Source organism: Raphanus sativus, chromosome 4 (genome assembly GCF_000801105.2).
Source record: "Raphanus sativus cultivar WK10039 chromosome 4, ASM80110v3, whole genome shotgun sequence".
NCBI lineage: Eukaryota > Viridiplantae > Streptophyta > Magnoliopsida > Brassicales > Brassicaceae > Raphanus > Raphanus sativus.
The window spans coordinates 22,029,535-22,048,415 of record NC_079514.1 but is presented as its reverse complement, the minus strand read 5'-3'; the positions used below and the strand labels follow the sequence as shown (position 1 = coordinate 22,048,415).

The following is an 18,881-nucleotide window of genomic DNA, read 5'->3' as shown; positions in this document are numbered from 1 at the left end:
GAGGAGGTCGGCGAGGGCGATGGCGAGGTGTTCCTGCTTCGGGTGAGTCGGAGAATGAAGGCGGTGTTCCGGAGGACGCCTAGGTTGATCAATCCCTGAGGGGATTTTTATTTTGATTGTATTTCGGGCGTTATGTATGATTTCGGGACTGGCCGTTGGTGGCTTTGAATCCCTGCCCTTTTTAGGGCGTTGTATTGAACTCGCGGTATGGTTTATAAATATTTTGCGTTTAGAACTTCTGTTTGTCGAAGTTAGAGGGGCAGGGTGTGAGTTGTCGTCTCATTCATGCCTCCCTGACGATCACCGTATCCGTAGTTTGGTACAAAGCGAGATTTTCCTGCAGTTTACGATTTACGCGAAAATTCGTGGAAACGTATAGACTTGAGTGAAGAGACAAGTTTTGGGACCTCGCGTCGTTGACGCTTTGCCTATGAGATGTTTAAGATACCAGCAAGGCTGGGTTTAGGGCAAGCCTAGGTTTACTCTCAGACTGAGGCTGTGCGATGACAAATCGGCTTCGTTTTAACCTGATTCGTACCGTTTTAAAAATCCGCGAAGTGGTATCGGCTTATATGATTTGTATGGGCACGAATCGAGCTACTTCCTTTACGAAGTGCTGAACCAAATTAGGATTTTTTGTATAGCGCGCTATGGGATCCTTGTCGGATGTAAAAGAACCTACCCTTAGGTGGCTTTGTTTGTTTAGGACGTTAGAGTTTGTTTTTCTTATGCCACAAAGGACTATAGGCTTTTAGAAATCGCGGAATGTTTCCGGGCGATAGTTTTATGGTTTGTTTGGTGGATACTGGATCCATTGTTAAGGCCGTTAGGCGAATTGATTGTGGAAAGTTTTCGAAAATTCAGTTTTTTTTTTTTCGAAAATTGTGGGAGCGTGCGAGTGTACGCACCCCACTCCCCCCTTTTAAATCGGGGGGATAGCTGAACCCACTGGTTGGCGAGTTGCCTACGTACCTCTTTCGAGGATCAAGCCATCTCGTAGTTCTGTTGTCCACGTTTACGTTCTAGTGGTAGTATTTCTTGAGATGCATCGCATTCCAAGTTCTCGGGATTTTTACGTCTTGCATGTTTGCGATTTGATACGAACCTGGTCGGACGACTTTTATGATTTTGTATGGTCCTTCCCATTTTGCCCCCAGTTTTCCTGCGTTTTGTTCGGCAGTGTTTTGGAAGACTTTTCGCAAGACCAGATCACCCTCTTTGAATCTTCGATAGAAGAAGTCCATCCGCGACTCTAAAAAACTCTATCAAACAGTATGTCCGCGACTCTAAAGTTCATTTCCGTCGATTGGCCCGACGAAAAAACATAGAAACGTTTCACTCAATCAAATTCGTAGTCTGGCTTCTAACGAAGTCCTCTTGCATCCGACAAGGATACTATAGCGCGCTATACAAAAAATCCAAATTTTGGTTAGCTCTTCGTAAAGGAAGTAGCTCGACTCGTATCCAAACGAATCATATAAGCCGATAAGCACTTCGCAGATTCTAAAACGGTACGAGTCAGGTCGAAATCGCAAACAGGCAAAACGAAAGCCGATTTGTCATCGCACAACTTCAGTCCGAAAGTAGACCTAGGTCTTGCCCTAAACCCGACCTTGCTGGTATCTAAGACATCTCATAGGCATAAGTATCCAGAATACGAGATTCCAAAATTTGCCTCTTATCGCTTACAAACCTAACGTTCGCTACAAAGTAACCTACGGATCAAGCGACAAAAAAAGAGATTGAATACGAAGTGACTGCATGTATTCAAACACTCTACACTTGACGAAAGTATAAATCAAAATGCAGAATTCATAAAAGCATTCAATAGCAGGGATTCAAAAGCCACCAACGGCCAATCCCGAGAAACACAAAGTCACGCGACCTCCTAAGGGTCGCAACACATACATACAAACAGCCACACTTGGCCTATCACAAATTTAATCGAATGCATAACAATCGGTTAGAGATATTCCAAACGAGGAGTCGGGCTGGTCGACCTCTTCACCCCCGTCGCCTGCATTCAAAACCGCGCGCCTACATCCGCCGTATCTTCCGAGACTTGGATAGGATTCCACAACTCTCGAATTCTCCCTTCATCGGCGGAGGAACAAAGGATTCGGCGTTAGCGCATATTCTCATCGAGCCATCCATCGCGGCAAGTTCGCCGAAAAGAGAGAAACCATCACACGCTGCATCTTGTGGTAGTTACGACCGACGAACCACGACACTCGCAAAAATTGCCTACAAAGTCCTGAGCCTCTTTGTACGCTTCGAATTCGGTAGAGAAAATTTCGGCCCTTCGGTTCAGCTCGGCGGCAGCTCTTCTCCGCCGCGTCCTTTCCGCACGAACGAGGGCTCGAGCCTGGACCTCGGCTTGCCGGCGTTTTTGCTCCTCCACTCCAACCGATACTTGGCGAATTCCCTTTCCGTTTCCTCCGCTTTGAAACGGGCCAGCCGGGCAGTACGGAAACTTCCATCGATCGATGCGTTCCACACTCTCACGGCCTGCAAAGAAGTCGAGGTCAAATAAAAAGAAAAGAGGATTTACTCAAGTTTCGAAAACAAACCTCGTTGACCAAGCGAGCACCCTCCGCAGTCACCTTGTCCCTCTCCTCGTTGTCCAAAGACTCGTCACGGGAAAACGCCGGAGGGGGAGTTCATCAAAGAAGTCACCCGGGGGAGGAACACCCTGATTCTCTGTAGTGAAGTCAGGATCGTATCTCGGCAGCTCACCATTTCCCGACGAGGCCTCGAAAGCAATCCCTTTATCCTTCCGAGATCTCCGCCTCCGCCTTGAAGGGGCAAAAACGTAGGATCCATCATTGACACAGGGCCGCGTACCGTCTCGCGATCGGTGAAGCGCGACCGCCCGCTCGAATCCGGTCAAGAGTAAAGGAGTTCCAGGAACAAGGCATTGTTCCTAAAAATGTCTCTCTTGGTCGAAAGATCGGAAGGAACATGCGTGAGACACCTGTTCTCTGAACAAAAAAAAACACACACGTTCGGTACTCGCTTTTCGGATTCTAAGAAAGGGGATGCGACAATCTTACCTCGTTGGTACAACCAGCCCGTCGGGAATAGGTGGAGAAAGCCTTCCTCGACAGACTCTCCATCTATCCTCACGAAAAAGAAACGGTCAATGTAATCCTTGGCGTGCGAGGTGACTCCATGGATTACCGAAAAATTGGTCCTCGCCTTCATGGAGTATACTCCATTGATGCTCGTCGTCTTGGAGTTCCACAACCCTTCGAAGTCAGCAGGGCTAAGGTCTATCCCTAACTCGTAACTCAAAATCACAACGCCAAGCCAGCTTTCCAAAGCCGGCACGTTCAGCTGGCTGATTACGATTCCGAAACAGTCGGCATTGCGTCAGGAACGCTCGTAGCAAGTAAAGGAACCCTTCGGAGGATGCTCCGAACTCTCATTCCCACGAGGAATGCGAAACATGACTCCCTTCGGAACCTCATAAAACTCTCGAAGAGTTCCGAGATATTCAGGGGATACTTCGCTCGGCGAGTCAGTTTCCTTACGCGCCCTCAGAGGTAGCCGGGGAATCGGGATCACGGGAAGGGGAGCATCAGAACCGAAGACGGCGTCGCAATATGCGCTCCTGTCAATCTCTGGAACCTCGGGTTTTGGAACTTCCTCCTCGGCATGGAAACTATCCGAAGACGAGTGAGACAGCCTCCTCGAGGATTTTGATCTTGAAGTCATTCTTTTCTTAAAGGTAGAGAGAGAATTTGCAAGAGTGAGATTAACTTAAGATTCTTGGGTGAAATAAGAATGGTAAAGAATTCACAAGTCTTTATAGGCAAGGATTTGACTATTCACCCCGACCTTCGACACGATTTTCGTCTCCATACTTTCCTCACGAACCATACCGCAAGCTAGGAACCTACAAACCATACGGCTCCTAGCTAGCTGGGGGGCTAACTGTTGGGGTCAAAATCGGTCAAGACGAAATCGATGTCCGAAAGTCTCGGAAAAAAATGAAAGATGTTAGAGCAACCTCGAGAGACTAATATTAATCGAGAAACCTTGGAAAAATATTAAGTTCGAGATTAATCATCTCGAAATCAACGGCTAGAAACGTTTTCTACACGAGGAAAAACCTACGAAAAACTAAAAAGAACGCAAAACACGCACAAGCCGAAGGAACCGAGCAGCCGACTCCGGTCGCGGCCGTGGCCGCCGGGCGGCTAGCCCCCGTGCTGGCCGTAGCCGCCGGCGGCTAGCGCCCGTGCTGGCCGTGGCCGCCGGGCGGCTAGCCCCCGTGCTGGCCGTGGCCGCCGGCGGCTAGCGCCCGTGCTGGCCGTGGTCGCCGGGCGGCTAGCCCCGTGCTGGCCGTAGCCGCCGGCGGCTAGCGCCCGTGCTGGCCGTGGCCGCCGGGCGGCTAGCCCCCGTGCTGGCCGTAGCCGAAGGAACCGAGCAGCCGACTCCGGTCGCGGCCGTGGCCGCCGGGCGGCTAGCCCCCGTGCTGGCCGTAGCCGCCGGCGGCTAGCGCCCGTGCTGGCCGTGGCCGCCGGGCGGCTAGCCCCCGTGCTGGCCGTGGCCGCCGGCGGCTAGCGCCCGTGCTGGCCGTGGTCGCCGGGCGGCTAGCCCCGTGCTGGCCGTAGCCGCCGGCGGCTAGCGCCCGTGCTGGCCGTGGCCGCCGGGCGGCTAGCCCCCGTGCTGGCCGTAGCGCCCGGCGGTAGCGCCCGTGCTGGCCGTGGCCGCCGGGCGGCTAGCCCCCGTGCTGGCCGTGGCCGCCGGGCGGCTAGCCCCGTGCTGGCCGTGGCCGCCGGCGGCTAGCGCCGTGCCGGCCGTGGTCGCCGGGTGGCTAGCCCCGTGCTGGCTCGGGTCGTCGGGCGGCTAGTCTTCATGCGTAAGTTCTAGGCCCCTGGGTCGCCAGAAATCCGTGTTTTGCGACTTTCCGAGATCCCGCAAACAAAACTCCTTTTTCTGCTCCAAGATTTCGGAGAACCCGTAAGACGTCAACGGACATAAAGACTTCGTATAAAACGGTGATGGTTATCTTAAAACATCATTCGCCTCAGCAATGGATCGAAGATCTTCCGAAAGACTCGACATCCAAGTAGGAGCATTCTTTCAAAGAAATCGTAGAAAACAACGGAAGTCCGGAAGACGGCCCGAAAGGGACCAAACCCGATCGGACGGCCCATTTACGATTTTCTAAAAGATAGATACGACGGTTTACAATTATCTTCACATAACAAGATAAATGTTAAACTTCCGAAAGGATAAATGTCAAATTTCCGAAAGGATAAATGTCAACTTTCCCGATAAACACGAAGGCCGACGAAAATGGAAAAAGCCCAGCTCGCGGCAGACTCAGCCCATCAAGAATAGACCGTCATATGGGAGTATATAAGTAAGGCTAGGAGCAGAGGAAGGGGGATCCGAAATCAGAAGAAAGAAACCACTCTAGAGCAACTTAGAACTTAGGCTTTTATTTCCTTTTTAGCGAGCTGCGACTCAACTAGGTTAGATCTAGGTTTTGAGACTAGCGACGATCGACAGCTCTTACGGCCGAGATCTCGACCTGTTGTTCAAACGCTCTCCGCGAATTCGGAAATAAGATTCTTTCTTTTGCTCTCTTTATTTTACGCATTTATTCCCAAACTAAACTCGTATTAACTTCGTCGTGCGTGGCCCAGCAGATAGCCGGGATCCTCGGGGAAAACTAGGTCAACTTAGTTTTCCTACGTTTAAACTTAACTAAAATCGACAGTGCGAATTTCGGTTCCCACAATGGATGCTGTTTAGTGTTTATGTACATGTATTTTGTGTAAATCACTTTAATGAACTGGCTTTTGTGGATAATCTATCAATCGACACTATTTTGATGAAGACTTCATGGTATATCTTCCCTCTTTTCCTTTTTTTGTAGAGAGCAAAACAAAGAAGTATTAAAAATGATAGTTAAGCGTGAAATGTGAACATTTAATTGCTGCTGCAACTAGTATGTGACTTTAAACACAGATTTAGTCAAAGTAACCTACTTACTAAAGATATCAGCTTACAAACTGAATTCTAAGCTATGACTCAACAGAGCATAAATAGGAACAAATCTGGAACAAACACACAAAATCTGATTACTTTTCTAAGTCACGATCCAGAGACAAATTAAGTTCTCAATCAAAAACCAGAATCAAAATTCGAAAAGGTTACAATAAGCAATCAAATTAAGCAAGAAAAAAAAATAAAATACTGACCTTTTTAGTGAAAAATGGCAGAGAAGAAACTGAAGAAAGTTTTAATCTTCATGTCTCTCTCTTCCCTAATACGGTCCTTCCCTCTCTTTCCACCATCTCCTCCTTTATCTCTCCTTGTGTCATAGAAGTCACAGCTCTCGCTCTTTTCTTCTTCTTCCAACCATCTCCTCCTCCATCTCTCCTCTTCCTCTTCCATCTCTCGTTGGGTCCACACTGCTATTCCGACGAATCTGTTAACTGTTCCTGGTCGATTGATATTTTTTATTTGGGTCCTTGTAGGACATATCATATTAGAATCAATCGAAAAATTAGGTTCTTGTATTTGGAAAAGTGGTTTAAATTCAAGATACGAGAAAGTTGAGAATAAACAAAATTTTATTTTTTATTTATCTGGTTATACAAACAGTTTCGTTCAAATAAAAAAATAGGAAAATGAAACAAACGTCACTAACTCTTTTTCTCTCGTTTCTCTAAGAAACTTTTTTCCTCTCGTTTCTCTCAGAAACTCTCTTTAAAAAACCCTAGCCGCCTGAAGAATTTTTTGTTCCGGCAGCCGCTTCCTGGCGCCGGACGCTCTCTTCCCCTTTTCTCTCATTTTATTTTGCTCTTTTCCTCTTCGTCTACACCCAAAGTCGATATGCTTATTCTTTGCGGCGGTCGTAAACACTCTCTGGCGCTCTTCTAACGGAGGACGGAGGCAAGTTTCGTGTCACGTGGAGAGGCAGTGAGGCTTAAGGAAGGCAGAAGACGATGAGAGTCAGCTTTTAGGCTCGAAGAATCTGGTCAGATCCGATTTTCAATTTTTGAGATCTTCACCGGAATCTTCATGACGACGGCGCGTGACTAGGAGTAGAGGTCTCCTCCACCATGGCCTTCCTTCCCCTTGGACGGTGAGATTATTGGAGGTGTGGTGCGCATGGTTGGCAAAGAGAGGCTCGCCCTTTGGATTCCAAAGGCGACGTGCGGCGAAGACTATCTTCGATGGATTTGTCAACCGGCGGAGAGGTCCTCGGTGGCGAAGCGCGGCGGAGTTAGTATTTCCTAGTGCCGGTGTGTCTGGTGGTACTAACCTCACACCTTTTGTAGCTGCGATACAACTCTCATATCTCGTTGTGTTGTTAAGGGCCGAATTTCATTCCAGACTTTGTGTTCCGTTTTTAGGCTAAGGATTGGGGTGGTGACGGCTTGAGAATGTGGGATTTAACCTGGATTGCGCCTGTTAGTGATGACATTAGAGTACATGTACTGAATGCGGATCATTAGGAGACCATCAATGTGGGACTAAGTTGGAACCGATTGTTTCTTATTGTTCTTGTGTTAAGTTGATATCCTTGTATCTCGAGGTCGAATGTAGGGGTCTAAGAGGCAGCTCGTCTTGGGTCATAGGATGAGTTTGTCTTCTTTAGAGGAATTACAACTGAGTGGTATGCCGAGTAGCGCAGGATCCAATTTGAAGCTTCTCAGTTTGTAAGTGTGGTTGAATCACTCATGTGGTAAAAATCATGTAATCTCTTTTTGGTGAATGAAAAGTTGATTTTGCGTTAAAAAAAAAAAAATATTAGCTAACTTTTTTTTTTGAGCAACTAAGGAATTTTCATTAAAGAAAAGATAGTCCAGCGGGCTTAGTTTGTGACAACAAGGTGGGCTTTTGCTATAGAGTCCGCAGGCCCGTTTGAAGATCTAGAGACAAAAGAAAAATTGCAGAAAACGAAAGAGGAAGATAGCGAAGCGATGTCCGACAAGACGCCGTAGAGTTCTGTCGGTCTCCGGTTCGATTGAATCGCCGTGATGAGCGCTTGAGCATCTGAACGTAGCCAGATTGATGTGATACCGATGGTGGATGCGTGGATGAGGGCTTCCCGAATCGCGAGAACCTCCGCCATCAGGGCAGAAGTAACGAAAGGGTGGGACTTTCCTCCCCTGCTGATCTTGCCTGTGGAGTCTCGGATGATCCAACATGTTCCTGCTTGCAGTGTGTCGGCTCTCCACGCCCCATCTGTATTGCATTTAGCTGTGGCGGCGGGAGGATGAGTAATCAAAGAAGGGATGTTGGGGCTATGTGTGATGGCGTCCCTCGAAGGTTGTGGTTGTGCCTGTTCCCATTCCTTTGCCGCGTGGAGGGCTTTCCGGACCGTCTCGGTTGGCGTGGAGCTTCTGTTCTCAAAGGTGCGTTGGTTTCGATTTATCCAAATATGCCAGATGATCCACGGGAAGATATTGATTGTGATGCCTGTAGGTGGAAGGAGCCTTCTTCTGCTGGAGATGGATAGTTCTTCGACGAAGGAAGAGCATTGGGAAGAGTCAAAGGTCGATTACCAAGGGACTTGTTGCCAAACATCTATTGCGAAGCGACACTGGAAAAAAAGGTGCGAGATTGTTTCTCTTTCTCCACATAGCGAGCAGTTTGTATTAGCTAACAAACCTCTTTTCTGTAGGTTTTCTCCTGTAGGTAGCGCCTCATTAAAGATCTTCCACAAGAATAGCTTGAGCTTCGGTGAGAGGTGTGGGCTCCAGACAAGCTTTTTCCAGTCCAACGGGACCGTTTGAGGAGCAGGAGGGGCAGTGGGAGCTTCTCGCTGAACCATTGAGAAGTAGCCCGACTTCGTTGTGTACTGACCCGACTGTTGGAGAGACCAAACATATGAGTCTGTGGCATCCAGAACACTCGGCTTGACTTGCAAGATTAGATGGGCCAAATTAGGTAACAGCTTATCGATCTTTGCCACATTCCACTCTCTTGTTTCTCTAGATAGGAGATCCGCAACGAATAGGTCTTGTTCATCTTGTGTAGTTGGACCAAAGGGTCTCAGATTCTGTGAAGGTTTGATCCATGAATCCTTATAGACTTTCGTTGTGCTCCCATCACCAATAGCTTTACCGAGATGATTTATTAGCAGATCCCTACCCCAGAGAATACCCTTCCACCCATGGGAAGAGGTTTTGCTTGCTTTGATAGATAGGAACGATTCGTTGTTGCAGTACTTTCCCTTTAGGTTGCGTGCTAGAAGGCAGTTAGGTTTAGTTAGAATCCTCCACGCTATTTTGCCAAGCAGTGCTTGATTAAAAAGCTGAACGTCCCTGAAACCTAGACCTCCCATACTTTTCGGTTTCGTGAGCTTATCCCAAGCAAGCCAGCATATCTTTTTATCTCCATTGCTATTATCCCACCAGAAGCGAATTAGAACTGACTGTATTTGGTTACATAAACCTACAGGGAGACGAAAGCAAGACATGGCGAAGGCCGGGATTGCAGAGAGGACGGATTGCAGCATCGTCATCTTGCCTGCTGTAGAGAGGAATCTTGAGGACCACCCTGAGGCGGTCTGTTTCATGCGGGTGACAATGGAGGCAAACAAGTCCTTCTTCTTTCTACCAAAATGTTCAGGTAAACCCAAATATTTTCCCACTCCTCCCTCTTTGCTTATACCTAAGTGAGCTTTTACCCGTTGTAGCTCCACTAGAGGTGTCTTGCTAGAGAAAGAAATGGAAGATTTGTCTGGATTTATTTTCTGACCTGATGCCAACTCGTAATCTCTTAGGATGTGCAGTAGCGTAGAACAGGATTGTTTGTTCGATTTGGTGAAGATCATCGTATCGTCTGCAAATAGTAGATGATTTAGTCTAGGGCTATGTGAGACTTTAACCCCAACCATTAATCCATCTTCCTGTGCTTTTACGCAGAGACCCGAGAGAACTTCCGCACAGAGGATGAAGATGTAGGGGGAAAGGGGATCTCCCTGGCGGATTCCTCTCTGTGGGACGACCTCACCAAGAACTTCATTGTCAATCAGAAAGGCATACGAGACCGTAGAGATACATTGGAGGACCCAGTTGATCCAGATGTTGTAAAAACCCAAGGTCTCCAACACCTGCCTGATGAAAGGCCACTCCAAGCGGTCGTACGCCTTGCTGATGTCCATCTTCACAGCCATAGTGCAATGCTTCTCCGCGTCAGATGTTTTCAGGTAATGAAGCACTTCATGAGTGATTAGGACGTTATCAAAAATGGCTCTGTCTGGCACGAAGGCTGATTGGTACTCTGAGATAGTTCCTTGTAGCACTGGTTTTAGACGTATTGCCAATAGTTTAGATATAGCCTTGTAGTAAACGTTGCACAAGGCAATAGGCCTGTAGTCAGATACTTTAAGTGGTTCGCTAATCTTTGGAATCAACCTAATATGGGTGTTGTTGATTGTGTGTGGCAGGGAACCAGTGATGAAGAACGATCTGATCTCATGACAGATAGCAGGACCTACAGAATCCCAGTTAGACTGGAAGAAGCTCGCAGAGAAACCGTCTGGCCCAGGCGCCTTGTCGGGGTGGATGGCAAAAATGGCGTTTCTGATCTCGACATCAGAGGGTATGGCGATGAGCTTATCATTCATATCGGCGAGTGATGCATGGCTTGAGTGCTTTATTCACGACTTCTGCAACTTGCGGGTTAGTGGAGGTAAATATATCTTTGAAGTATTGTGATATAACCTCTGCGATTTTCTCTTCTTCCACATATTGAACTCCATTTGCATCTTCAATGACAGAAAGACGGTTGCGAACTCTCCTGTTCTTTGTGGACGCGTGAAAGTAGCCGGTATTGAGGTCTCCTAGCGACAACCAAAGCTGTCTACTCCTCTGCTTCCAAAACTCCTCCTCTGCCTTGTAGGCTAGGAGGAGGTTCCTGTTGATGGAGGCAATCATAGAGTCCTCAACCGCAGGATCGGACATGGCTTTATCCAGAGCAAGTTGGAGCCGCACGATATCTTTTTGACTGTTAACATGGTGCTCCTTACTCCATTTTGATATGGCTCGTCTATAGTTCGAGATTCTGGTCGCGACAGAGCAGTGAGGGGAGGATTCCCAAGCTTTTTCAACTAGCAAGCGGACTTCTTCATTGTTGCGGAGCCTCCTATCATACCTGAAGTTGCGGCATCGCTTCTTGCTTGTGGGAGAGAAAGAGGAGAAGATTGGTCTGTGGTCTGATTCCTCGAAAGGGAGATACTGACAGCAACCCAGAGGGTATCTATCCGACCAACTACTATTAGCAAGTGCTCGATCCAGTCTACAATGCACGACATGTTTGTGTCTAGTTCCTCTCCAAGAGAGAAAGTTGCCCGAGTGCCGCAAGTCAAAGAGATCGCAAGCTGATAGGAAGGTTCTGAGGTTGCTAAAGGAGCTCTCCGATCTCTCCTTGCCGCCAGACTTCTCAGAATTATCGATAATCTCGTTGAAATCCCCCGTCAGGAACCAAGGGGTGTCTCTCAGTGCTGCTAAATCTGTAAGTTGTTCCCAAATCTCCTGTCTTTTTGGGATCTCTGGGGCCCCGTAGACAAACGTGCTGAAGAAAGTTTATTTTTTATATGTTATCAGGGTGTCAATGAAGTGAGGATTGGCTGATAGAACTTGGACTTGCACATCACTCTTCCAATACAGCGCTAAGCCTCCTGAAGCCGGAGATAAAGGAGAAACCAAGAAGTGAGAGTCGAGATTCAAAGCCTCCAATTGCTTGATAACCACTTCATCAGAATTTTTTGTCTCTTGAAGGAAGATCAGGTCAGGGGAGAATTTTTTATTGAGGTCCATGAGCCTTTGGACTGTTCTTGGATTCCCAAGCCCAAAACAGTTCCAGCTCAATATTCCTAAGGGAGGTGATTTTCCTCCACCTGAAAATCCGAAGATTGCACCATAGGCTGTGGAGGGGTGTTAGGAGCTCTGTCAGCCGCATCAGAGGATGGTAGAGATGCTGGGTTTCGTTGTACTCTAGGTGGAGGTCCACGTGCTCTTGATCCTGCTGGGGAAGCTTGTGAGTGTGAGAGTAGAATCCTACTAGAACCAGCGCCAACAAAGACTTTGGGGCTAGCAGCCACCTTCTTTGCAGGTCTCCCCCGTTTCTTTGTGGGTTTTGCCCCAGCTGGTGGCAAAATAAGAATCGACTCACTAGGTATGACTGTGGGGATAACCATACTTTCGAGGTTTAGATCATCGCCTCTCGAGGAGCTGCCAAGTAGAGTCACATTGTGTTTAGCTGTAGCAGCATCTATGATTGACGTAGCTGTGCGCTCCATGAGGCCCTCCATGTCACTCTGGAGAACTCTCTGCCTACGAGCCGCACTCTCAGTAGGGTCTGCACAGCTGGTGTACTGTAAGGTCACTTCATGAAGTTCATTGAGTACTTCCTCTCTAGAGGGTATTGTAGGAAGAGTAGGGAGCTGAGGAAAGTCCAAAAGAGCTAGGTTCCTTTCCAGTGGAGGTCTCAATGTAGGTGGTGCCTTGGGGCGCAAAGGTGGAGAAGGATCCCTCTGTTGGGGCACCGATAGGTTTGCTGTTTCTTTAGTTTTTTCCCTCCATTGATGTTGTCCTGCTTTAGATGGCGGAGGTGAAGAGCGTTTGTCGTTGAGTGATGGTCCATGACAACGACGAGATGTTGAGTGTGTGGGGGATCTAGACAGTTGATTGCGCCTAGGGGCACTGTCAGACCTTCTAGCAGGAGGAGCCATATCATGTCGCGGAGTCAGTTTGTTCCTCAGTGGCGCTCCTCTGTTAATCAATGGAAGCCGTTCTCCAAAGGGTCTACCATGACGGTCCACCCGCTGACTGTATTCTGAAGTCTGTCTCTCTGCAGGTGGAGGAGGCAACCTTTCTTTTGGCAGACCCAAACCTCCTTGGGGGTTTCTTGATGTGGAGATCACCGGAGTAGTGACACGCTCGGGGTATCGTGTGCTTTCGTGAAGGAGACTGTTGCATTCTGAGCAGTGACGACCCAAGTTCTCGTACTCTAGCTGGAGTACCAACTCCTCTCCAGATGAGAAGTCAAAGATAATCTCTTTTTCTATCGGTTTGAAGACATCGAGGATGAGCCTGATCTTGACAGAAGACTTGGTGATGGAATAGTCTTCTAGGGAGCCGAGGTCAAGCCCTATGTTGTACAGAGCCTTCTCGTGCCAGTAGTGGAGAGGCAAGCCATGGAGGCGGATCCAGAACGGGATCTGAGACGGGAAAGTGGGGGAGATGATGGGCTCCCAGCGTTGGATGACTACCATCCAGTTGCAGAACTGGTATGGTTGGTTCGCTAGGACCCTTTGTAGGCCCTCTTCAATCTCAAACAGAAACTGAAAACAGTCCATTCCTAGGTCAGAGCCAAAAACCTTCCCTTTTAGAGTCCAGTTGCGTGGGAGTGCTGAGAGGAGGAGCGCGACACACTGTTCTGTTGGGTTAGCTATTCTGCCAATAAGAGTGAGGGCGTTATCTCTTATAAGCGCCGATGTGTCGAGTTCCGGTGCCTTAACGCGGCGCCGTTGAGGTCCCTTGGCAGTGAAGCGAGATCCAGTGGAAGATTGTAGAGCCATCTTAGAGAGCACCAGGATGTAGTTGATTGTTTTGGTAGATGGAGGAGGGAGCGAGTTCGAAGCTTCTTGGAGGGATGTGGAGAGGTGGTGGGAAGGATACGTCACGAGGAGTTCTGTCGACTCAGTGACGGCCCCGAGTTCTGGTGGCTACTCTCGGTGGCGAGAGTTGTGTATTACCCGCCGGTTTCAACCAAAAGAGGTAGGCAGATTTGAAAAGATAAAAGTGGGTGGGAAAAGGTAGGTGGTTTTTTGCCAAAAACGGAAAAAGTTAGGTGGTAAACAGAAACCGTGGGTTCTACGACTCCTGGGTAAAGACCTTTCTCGAATAGCGTGTCTGAGAGAGAGAACTTCGATTTCTGTGGTAATAACTTTCGTGTTTGATAATATGTATGTGACATGTGAGATGTGTCTTTTTTGTAATCATAAGTCAAAATGTGTTTGTTGGTGTAAATTTTTCAAAAGAAAAAATACCCCTCCAACATGTGTCTTATTCTATCAAAAAAGTGAAAAGTGTTGTCCCAAATGGTAACGCACTCTAATTTTTATGTATATACAAACAGATAGATGATCAATATTATATGTGACAGTCATGTATCTGTAAATATAAAATTCCCGTAGTATCTTTAGCCTATAGAAGCTAATTGCGATTGAAACGTTGCGAGAAGCAAACAGAGAATGTTTTGCACTCATCGGACAAGAATCTGAGTCTTGGCAGCGACTCGAGAGCATTTTTTCCGACCAGATTTGCTGAGACCACAGACACATATATCCAGAAGTTCGTAATCTTCTTCCCAAAATAACTTGGACGCCATCTCAGGATTGGCCAAGAGGAGTTTAGAAGTCAAGAATCCAGCGACTGTCCATGTCTGGTAAAGCCGAGACTGCTTTCCAATGAATTTGCCAGATCTGGTGTCGTAATACTCGGGCCAACGATCTGCCATAAGTCTCTTCTCAGCCAATGCAAGAGCTTTCTCAGCTAGCTCTGGTCTACCCATCTTCATACATGCTAATGTGAACTGTCCAGAAAAAACATATAAAAGGCTATTAGGCACCAGAAATCCTCAAGATATTAACAATGAGTTATTACTACTCGTAAGTTTCCAACAAGTATCTGCGTACCTGCCAAAGAAGCGTTGGCCAGGATCCACTGTTGTGATACGACCAAGGCCTGCAAAGTTTAATAAGTGTTTTCACGGTTGGTTACATAATATTGTCCACAAGCATCGGATAAAGGGAGTGCACGGAGGAGATAGAAAAGCGCGTAAGCGAAACTCACGTGTTCTTTGGATCGCTTCCTGTGATTATACGCCAATCATCATACTCCAACGCAGGGTAACAAATCTTAAGAGGCATATGCCCGATAATGTCGTCCCATTTAGCTTCAATTAAGTTCAATATAGCTTCGTTCTGCTTCGGTGTACTCAAAGAGGAAACAACAGACCAGAAGTTGCCAAGGGTGAAGAATCTGAAATCCATGTGTGCAGGCTGTAGATTCCCGAGGAGATACCCACCTTGCTCGGGAATCCAGTCCATGAGCCATGGAGGAATTTGCTCAGGATAGATGTTGAACTTGTTAGTAGCATCAGTTGAATACTCTTCTGTCTTGTAACGGTATATCTCATTGATCTTCTTAATGTCCACCCAGTAGTATTCTCTGATATGAAAGGACAAAGCACTTAATCTGTTGTTAATGGCTCTTACAAGATTGTTGGAGCTGTCGTTAACAGAAAGCATCTCGCGGGAGCATCTGAGTGCTGAGTAGAATAACGACTGCAATGCATCAAAAGGGGTTAGGTCTCTCACAAACAACGCTTTTAAGGAGACAAAAGAATTGGTTCTGAACTTACTTGGATCTCGAGGGGGTGGCCATGAATACCCATTCGACGATCGATCATACAAGAACCATCGGTGACAAGAAGTGTTGGAAACATATCAAATCCATCCGCTAGACACAAGTTCATGATGAGCTTTATCCCTGTCTGAACATCAATCCTCTCTTGTAATGAGAAATCTCCGGTTAACTTCCCATATGCTCTTAAGAGAATAATCCACCACAAACCTATAAAGGATGCAAGACACAATCAGAAAATTCATCATAAATAGCTACCAAAAGATCAAATAGCAGATTGCATTTGCTTGAATATATATAACCAAAGAGAGAGCCTGCTAACCAGAATCCACAGGAGCAACACGACCAATAGCAGATTCACCAAAATCTGGATCGAGAACCTCTTCGGTAGTGTTCTCATCAAGTGCCACGGTTCTGACTTTGAAACTAGCAGGCATTAAGCCTTGTCCAGGACTGTAACAGTCTACGGTTTTCTCCCAGCTCTTATAAGAACAAACCAAAGAGCATCAATAATAATCAACAACACATACCCACTTGGCATTTTCTTACAAATGGGATCAATAACAGGACTATAATGCCAGATATAATCAAATAGAGATCAAACCAGAAACCATAAGCAAAATCATTTCAATACTGAAGCATATATTAGTATAATCAAGTAAGCAATCTAAATGAGACATTTTGCAGAGATACCTGGAGCTGTAATGTATGGAGGAGAAAGTTTCTGACAATCTCTCCTTCTCCCTTAAGCAAAAAGGCCAAAGCAGAAGGCACAAAGTCTCTTATAAAAACTTGATCATAATTCAAAGGCAACTTATCTCCGGGATCATTGGCCGCCACCGTTCCCACCGGCGAACCGCAGTACCTAACGACGGCGTCTTCTAGAATCCTCCACGCTTCCTTCTCAGCCTCACTCTCTTCCCTAACTACTAGACTTTCTTCAATCTGGATCTCTCCTCCAGAAACTGATTCGCCTGTGTCTTTGTGTATCCTTTCGATGACCAGAGGATTCGGACTAAGACCAACAACTCTCTCGAAATTCTTGGTTTCCACTACTGATGTTGAAAATTCTCTCAATGAAACCGGATTTGGTAAGGGCCTCGACTGTCGAAAACACGAAGGAATCAATCTGTGGGTAGGATGGTTCAAGAAGGGACGAATTAAGGTGGTTCGCGCCAAATCTGGAGGTAAATCCATGGAAAAGGTGGAGGCTAAGAGGTTTCTGTGAAGCCGAGAAGGAGGCTTCCTGGATAATTTGCGGAGTACATGGATTGCGCTCATAGTTAGAGACGGGGAATCCGATCGAAACAATCTTTGTTTGATGAATTAGCGTCGGAGAAGAAAGTATGTAAAGGATGAAGTTGATAATATTCAATTGGCGGTTTTAGGTTTTATTAGGGATTCACAAAATAAAGACACTGTTTATCATTTTATTTTTATTTTCTTTTTCTCCAACCTTGGGGGCTGTCCACATAAAAAAAAGACTACAGTTACCAGGATGGTCACCTAGTTTTTTTTTTCTTTTTAACAACGAAATTTATTCTAAGGTAATTTTTTTTAATAGACAATTTTCAAATTTTCATCACAAAAATAGACTTAAAAAAGAAAATGACCAAAATATTTTATTTAATATGTAAAAAAACATAATATCTTAAATATAAAAATATAAATAAATAAATAAATTATTTTTTTTAGATTATAAGTTTTCAAATTCAAACTTTTTTATAAATTTTTATTTTTTGAAGTTTTTTTATTTTTCTCTTCAAATTTTCTTTTTCTAATTTAAAAATAATTTTTTGAAACTATTTTTTAAAAATTTTAATATTTATTTTTTATTTTGAAAAAAAGTTAAACTTTAATCCCAAATCGTCATCCATTAACTATAAATCTTAAGGTTTAGATTAATTAACTTTAAGGGTATAAATGTATATTTACTTGTTTAATGAAACTTTTTAGTTATTTCGTTCTTTGTTTTTTTGTTTTTTGAGCAACAAGAAGATTTTATAAAAGATAAATGGTCTCAGGCCCAAGTAGTTAGAGAATGAAATAAGCAGGCATTTGACAAGTTATCGGTTAGCCCATTATCATTCCTAGAAACGAAGGAAATACAGCAGAACTCAAACGACGAAGATAGAGATTCGATGTCCGATAGAACTCCATAGAGGTTCATTGGCTTAATAACCGAATTGATCGCTTTGACAAGCGACAAGGAGTCTGAACGCAGCCAGATTTTGGTGATGCCAAGGTATCGTGCATGTGAGAGAGCTTCCCTTATAGCCAAGCCTTCAGCCATGATAGCAGATGAAACCCTTTCCTGGAATTGGCATCCGTCTGAAGCAGCCAAAGGAACAGGGGAGTCGAAGATCCAAGCCAGACCCGCCGATGATGTATCCGTCTTCCAGGCCGCATCGGAGTTGCATGCGACAGTGTCTTCCGGAATCGATTGGGGTCTCGTCGGGATCTGAGTAGTCTTCTTAGCGATCAGCGATTGGTCTTGAGCTTGGGTCCATTCGCGAGCCCCCAATAGGGCTCGTGATGCAGTTGCTTGAGGTGAAGCGGGTCGATTCTCGAAGAGGAGCTGATTTCTAGATGTCCACAGGTTCCAGCACACCCAAGAGAAGATGTCGCCTGAGATTCCACACAGTGGTAGGCTTACCCAACTTCTTGACTCCTCTAAAGCCGAGATAAAGGAACATGGTCCGTCTGGGTTGAAATCCTGCAGTAACGGTATCAGACTCCAAACATTTTTGGCGAAGGAGCAATGGAGAAGGAGGTGCTCTGCTGTCTCTGCTTTGCCATAGTGGATGCAAGTGGTATTACGCATCATCCCTCTTCTTTGAAGATTGTCTCCCGTGGGTAAGGCTCCATGAATAACTTTCAACAGGAAAAGTTGCAGCTTTGGGGATGTAGAGATAGACCATACTGACTTTATCCAGTTAAAAGAAGGAGGGATCCTGGTGTTTGTCTGATCGCTTATCTGAGCCGCAGTAGCAGAAGCATAACCTGACCTCGTGGAGTAGGTGCCTGACGCTGCAGGGTACCAAATGTATGAGTCTCTCGCTCCCGTTTTACTTGGTTTCAGTTCAAGGATCTGATCAACGAAATCAGGTAGCAAGCGACTGATTAGTTCTTTGTTCCACTCGCAGGTACCTCGTCGTATAAGGTCTGATACGTAGAGATCAGTCTCTCCCTCCTTGCGTGGTCCATACGGTACCATGTAGGTGGTAGTGGAGATCCATGAGTCAGCCCACACCTTTATTTCAGTTCCATCACCGATTGCTCTGCCTAGTTAGGAGGCCAGCAAGTCTCTCCTTGCTAGGATGCCAATCCAACCATGAGAAACCGACTTTGCAGGTTTGGCGTTAAGCAATGACGCCTTGTGCCAATATTTTCCTAGTAGCACACGAGCCAGTAAGCAGTTTGGATTTGTGAGCATTCTCCATGGCAGTTTCGCAAGGAGGGCAGTGTTAAAGG

General features: G+C 46.2%; 2 protein-coding genes and 2 long non-coding RNA genes across 4 annotated transcripts in view; all 4 read right to left on the bottom strand.

The window, feature by feature from the left end:
* The window catches only part of LOC108829021 (uncharacterized), a 13,452-nt gene extending 6,439 nt beyond the window's left edge, over positions 1–7,013 (bottom strand). Inside the window, exon 1 of the long non-coding RNA XR_008945236.1 lies at positions 6,219–7,013. This is a non-coding gene — a long non-coding RNA (uncharacterized LOC108829021). The remainder of the gene's footprint in view (positions 1–6,218) is intronic.
* LOC130511735 (uncharacterized) lies at positions 2,346–4,764 on the bottom strand. The gene is made up of 3 exons (XR_008945238.1): positions 3,054–4,764; positions 2,571–2,981; positions 2,346–2,508 (listed from the first exon to the last, which is right to left on the bottom strand). It is a non-coding gene; the product is annotated as an uncharacterized LOC130511735 (long non-coding RNA).
* Positions 7,014–7,840: 827 nt separating the features above from the next.
* On the bottom strand, positions 7,841–11,795 carry LOC130511194 (uncharacterized). Its single transcript, XM_057008072.1, has 4 exons — positions 11,644–11,795; positions 10,701–11,550; positions 8,641–10,591; positions 7,841–8,490 (listed from the first exon to the last, which is right to left on the bottom strand). Exons 1-4 carry the CDS (start codon positions 11,793–11,795, stop codon positions 7,841–7,843), a joined length of 3,603 nt encoding a protein of 1,200 aa, XP_056864052.1.
* Positions 11,796–14,026: 2,231 nt separating this feature from the next.
* Positions 14,027–16,796, bottom strand: LOC108829022 (alkaline/neutral invertase A, mitochondrial). The gene is made up of 6 exons (XM_018602671.2): positions 16,101–16,796; positions 15,730–15,889; positions 15,406–15,617; positions 14,835–15,328; positions 14,678–14,726; positions 14,027–14,574 (listed from the first exon to the last, which is right to left on the bottom strand). The coding sequence occupies exons 1-6, from the start codon at positions 16,686–16,688 to the stop codon at positions 14,245–14,247; spliced, it is 1,833 nt and encodes a 610-aa protein (XP_018458173.2). The 5' UTR covers positions 16,689–16,796; the 3' UTR covers positions 14,027–14,244.
* Positions 16,797–18,881: the final 2,085 nt, after the last annotated feature.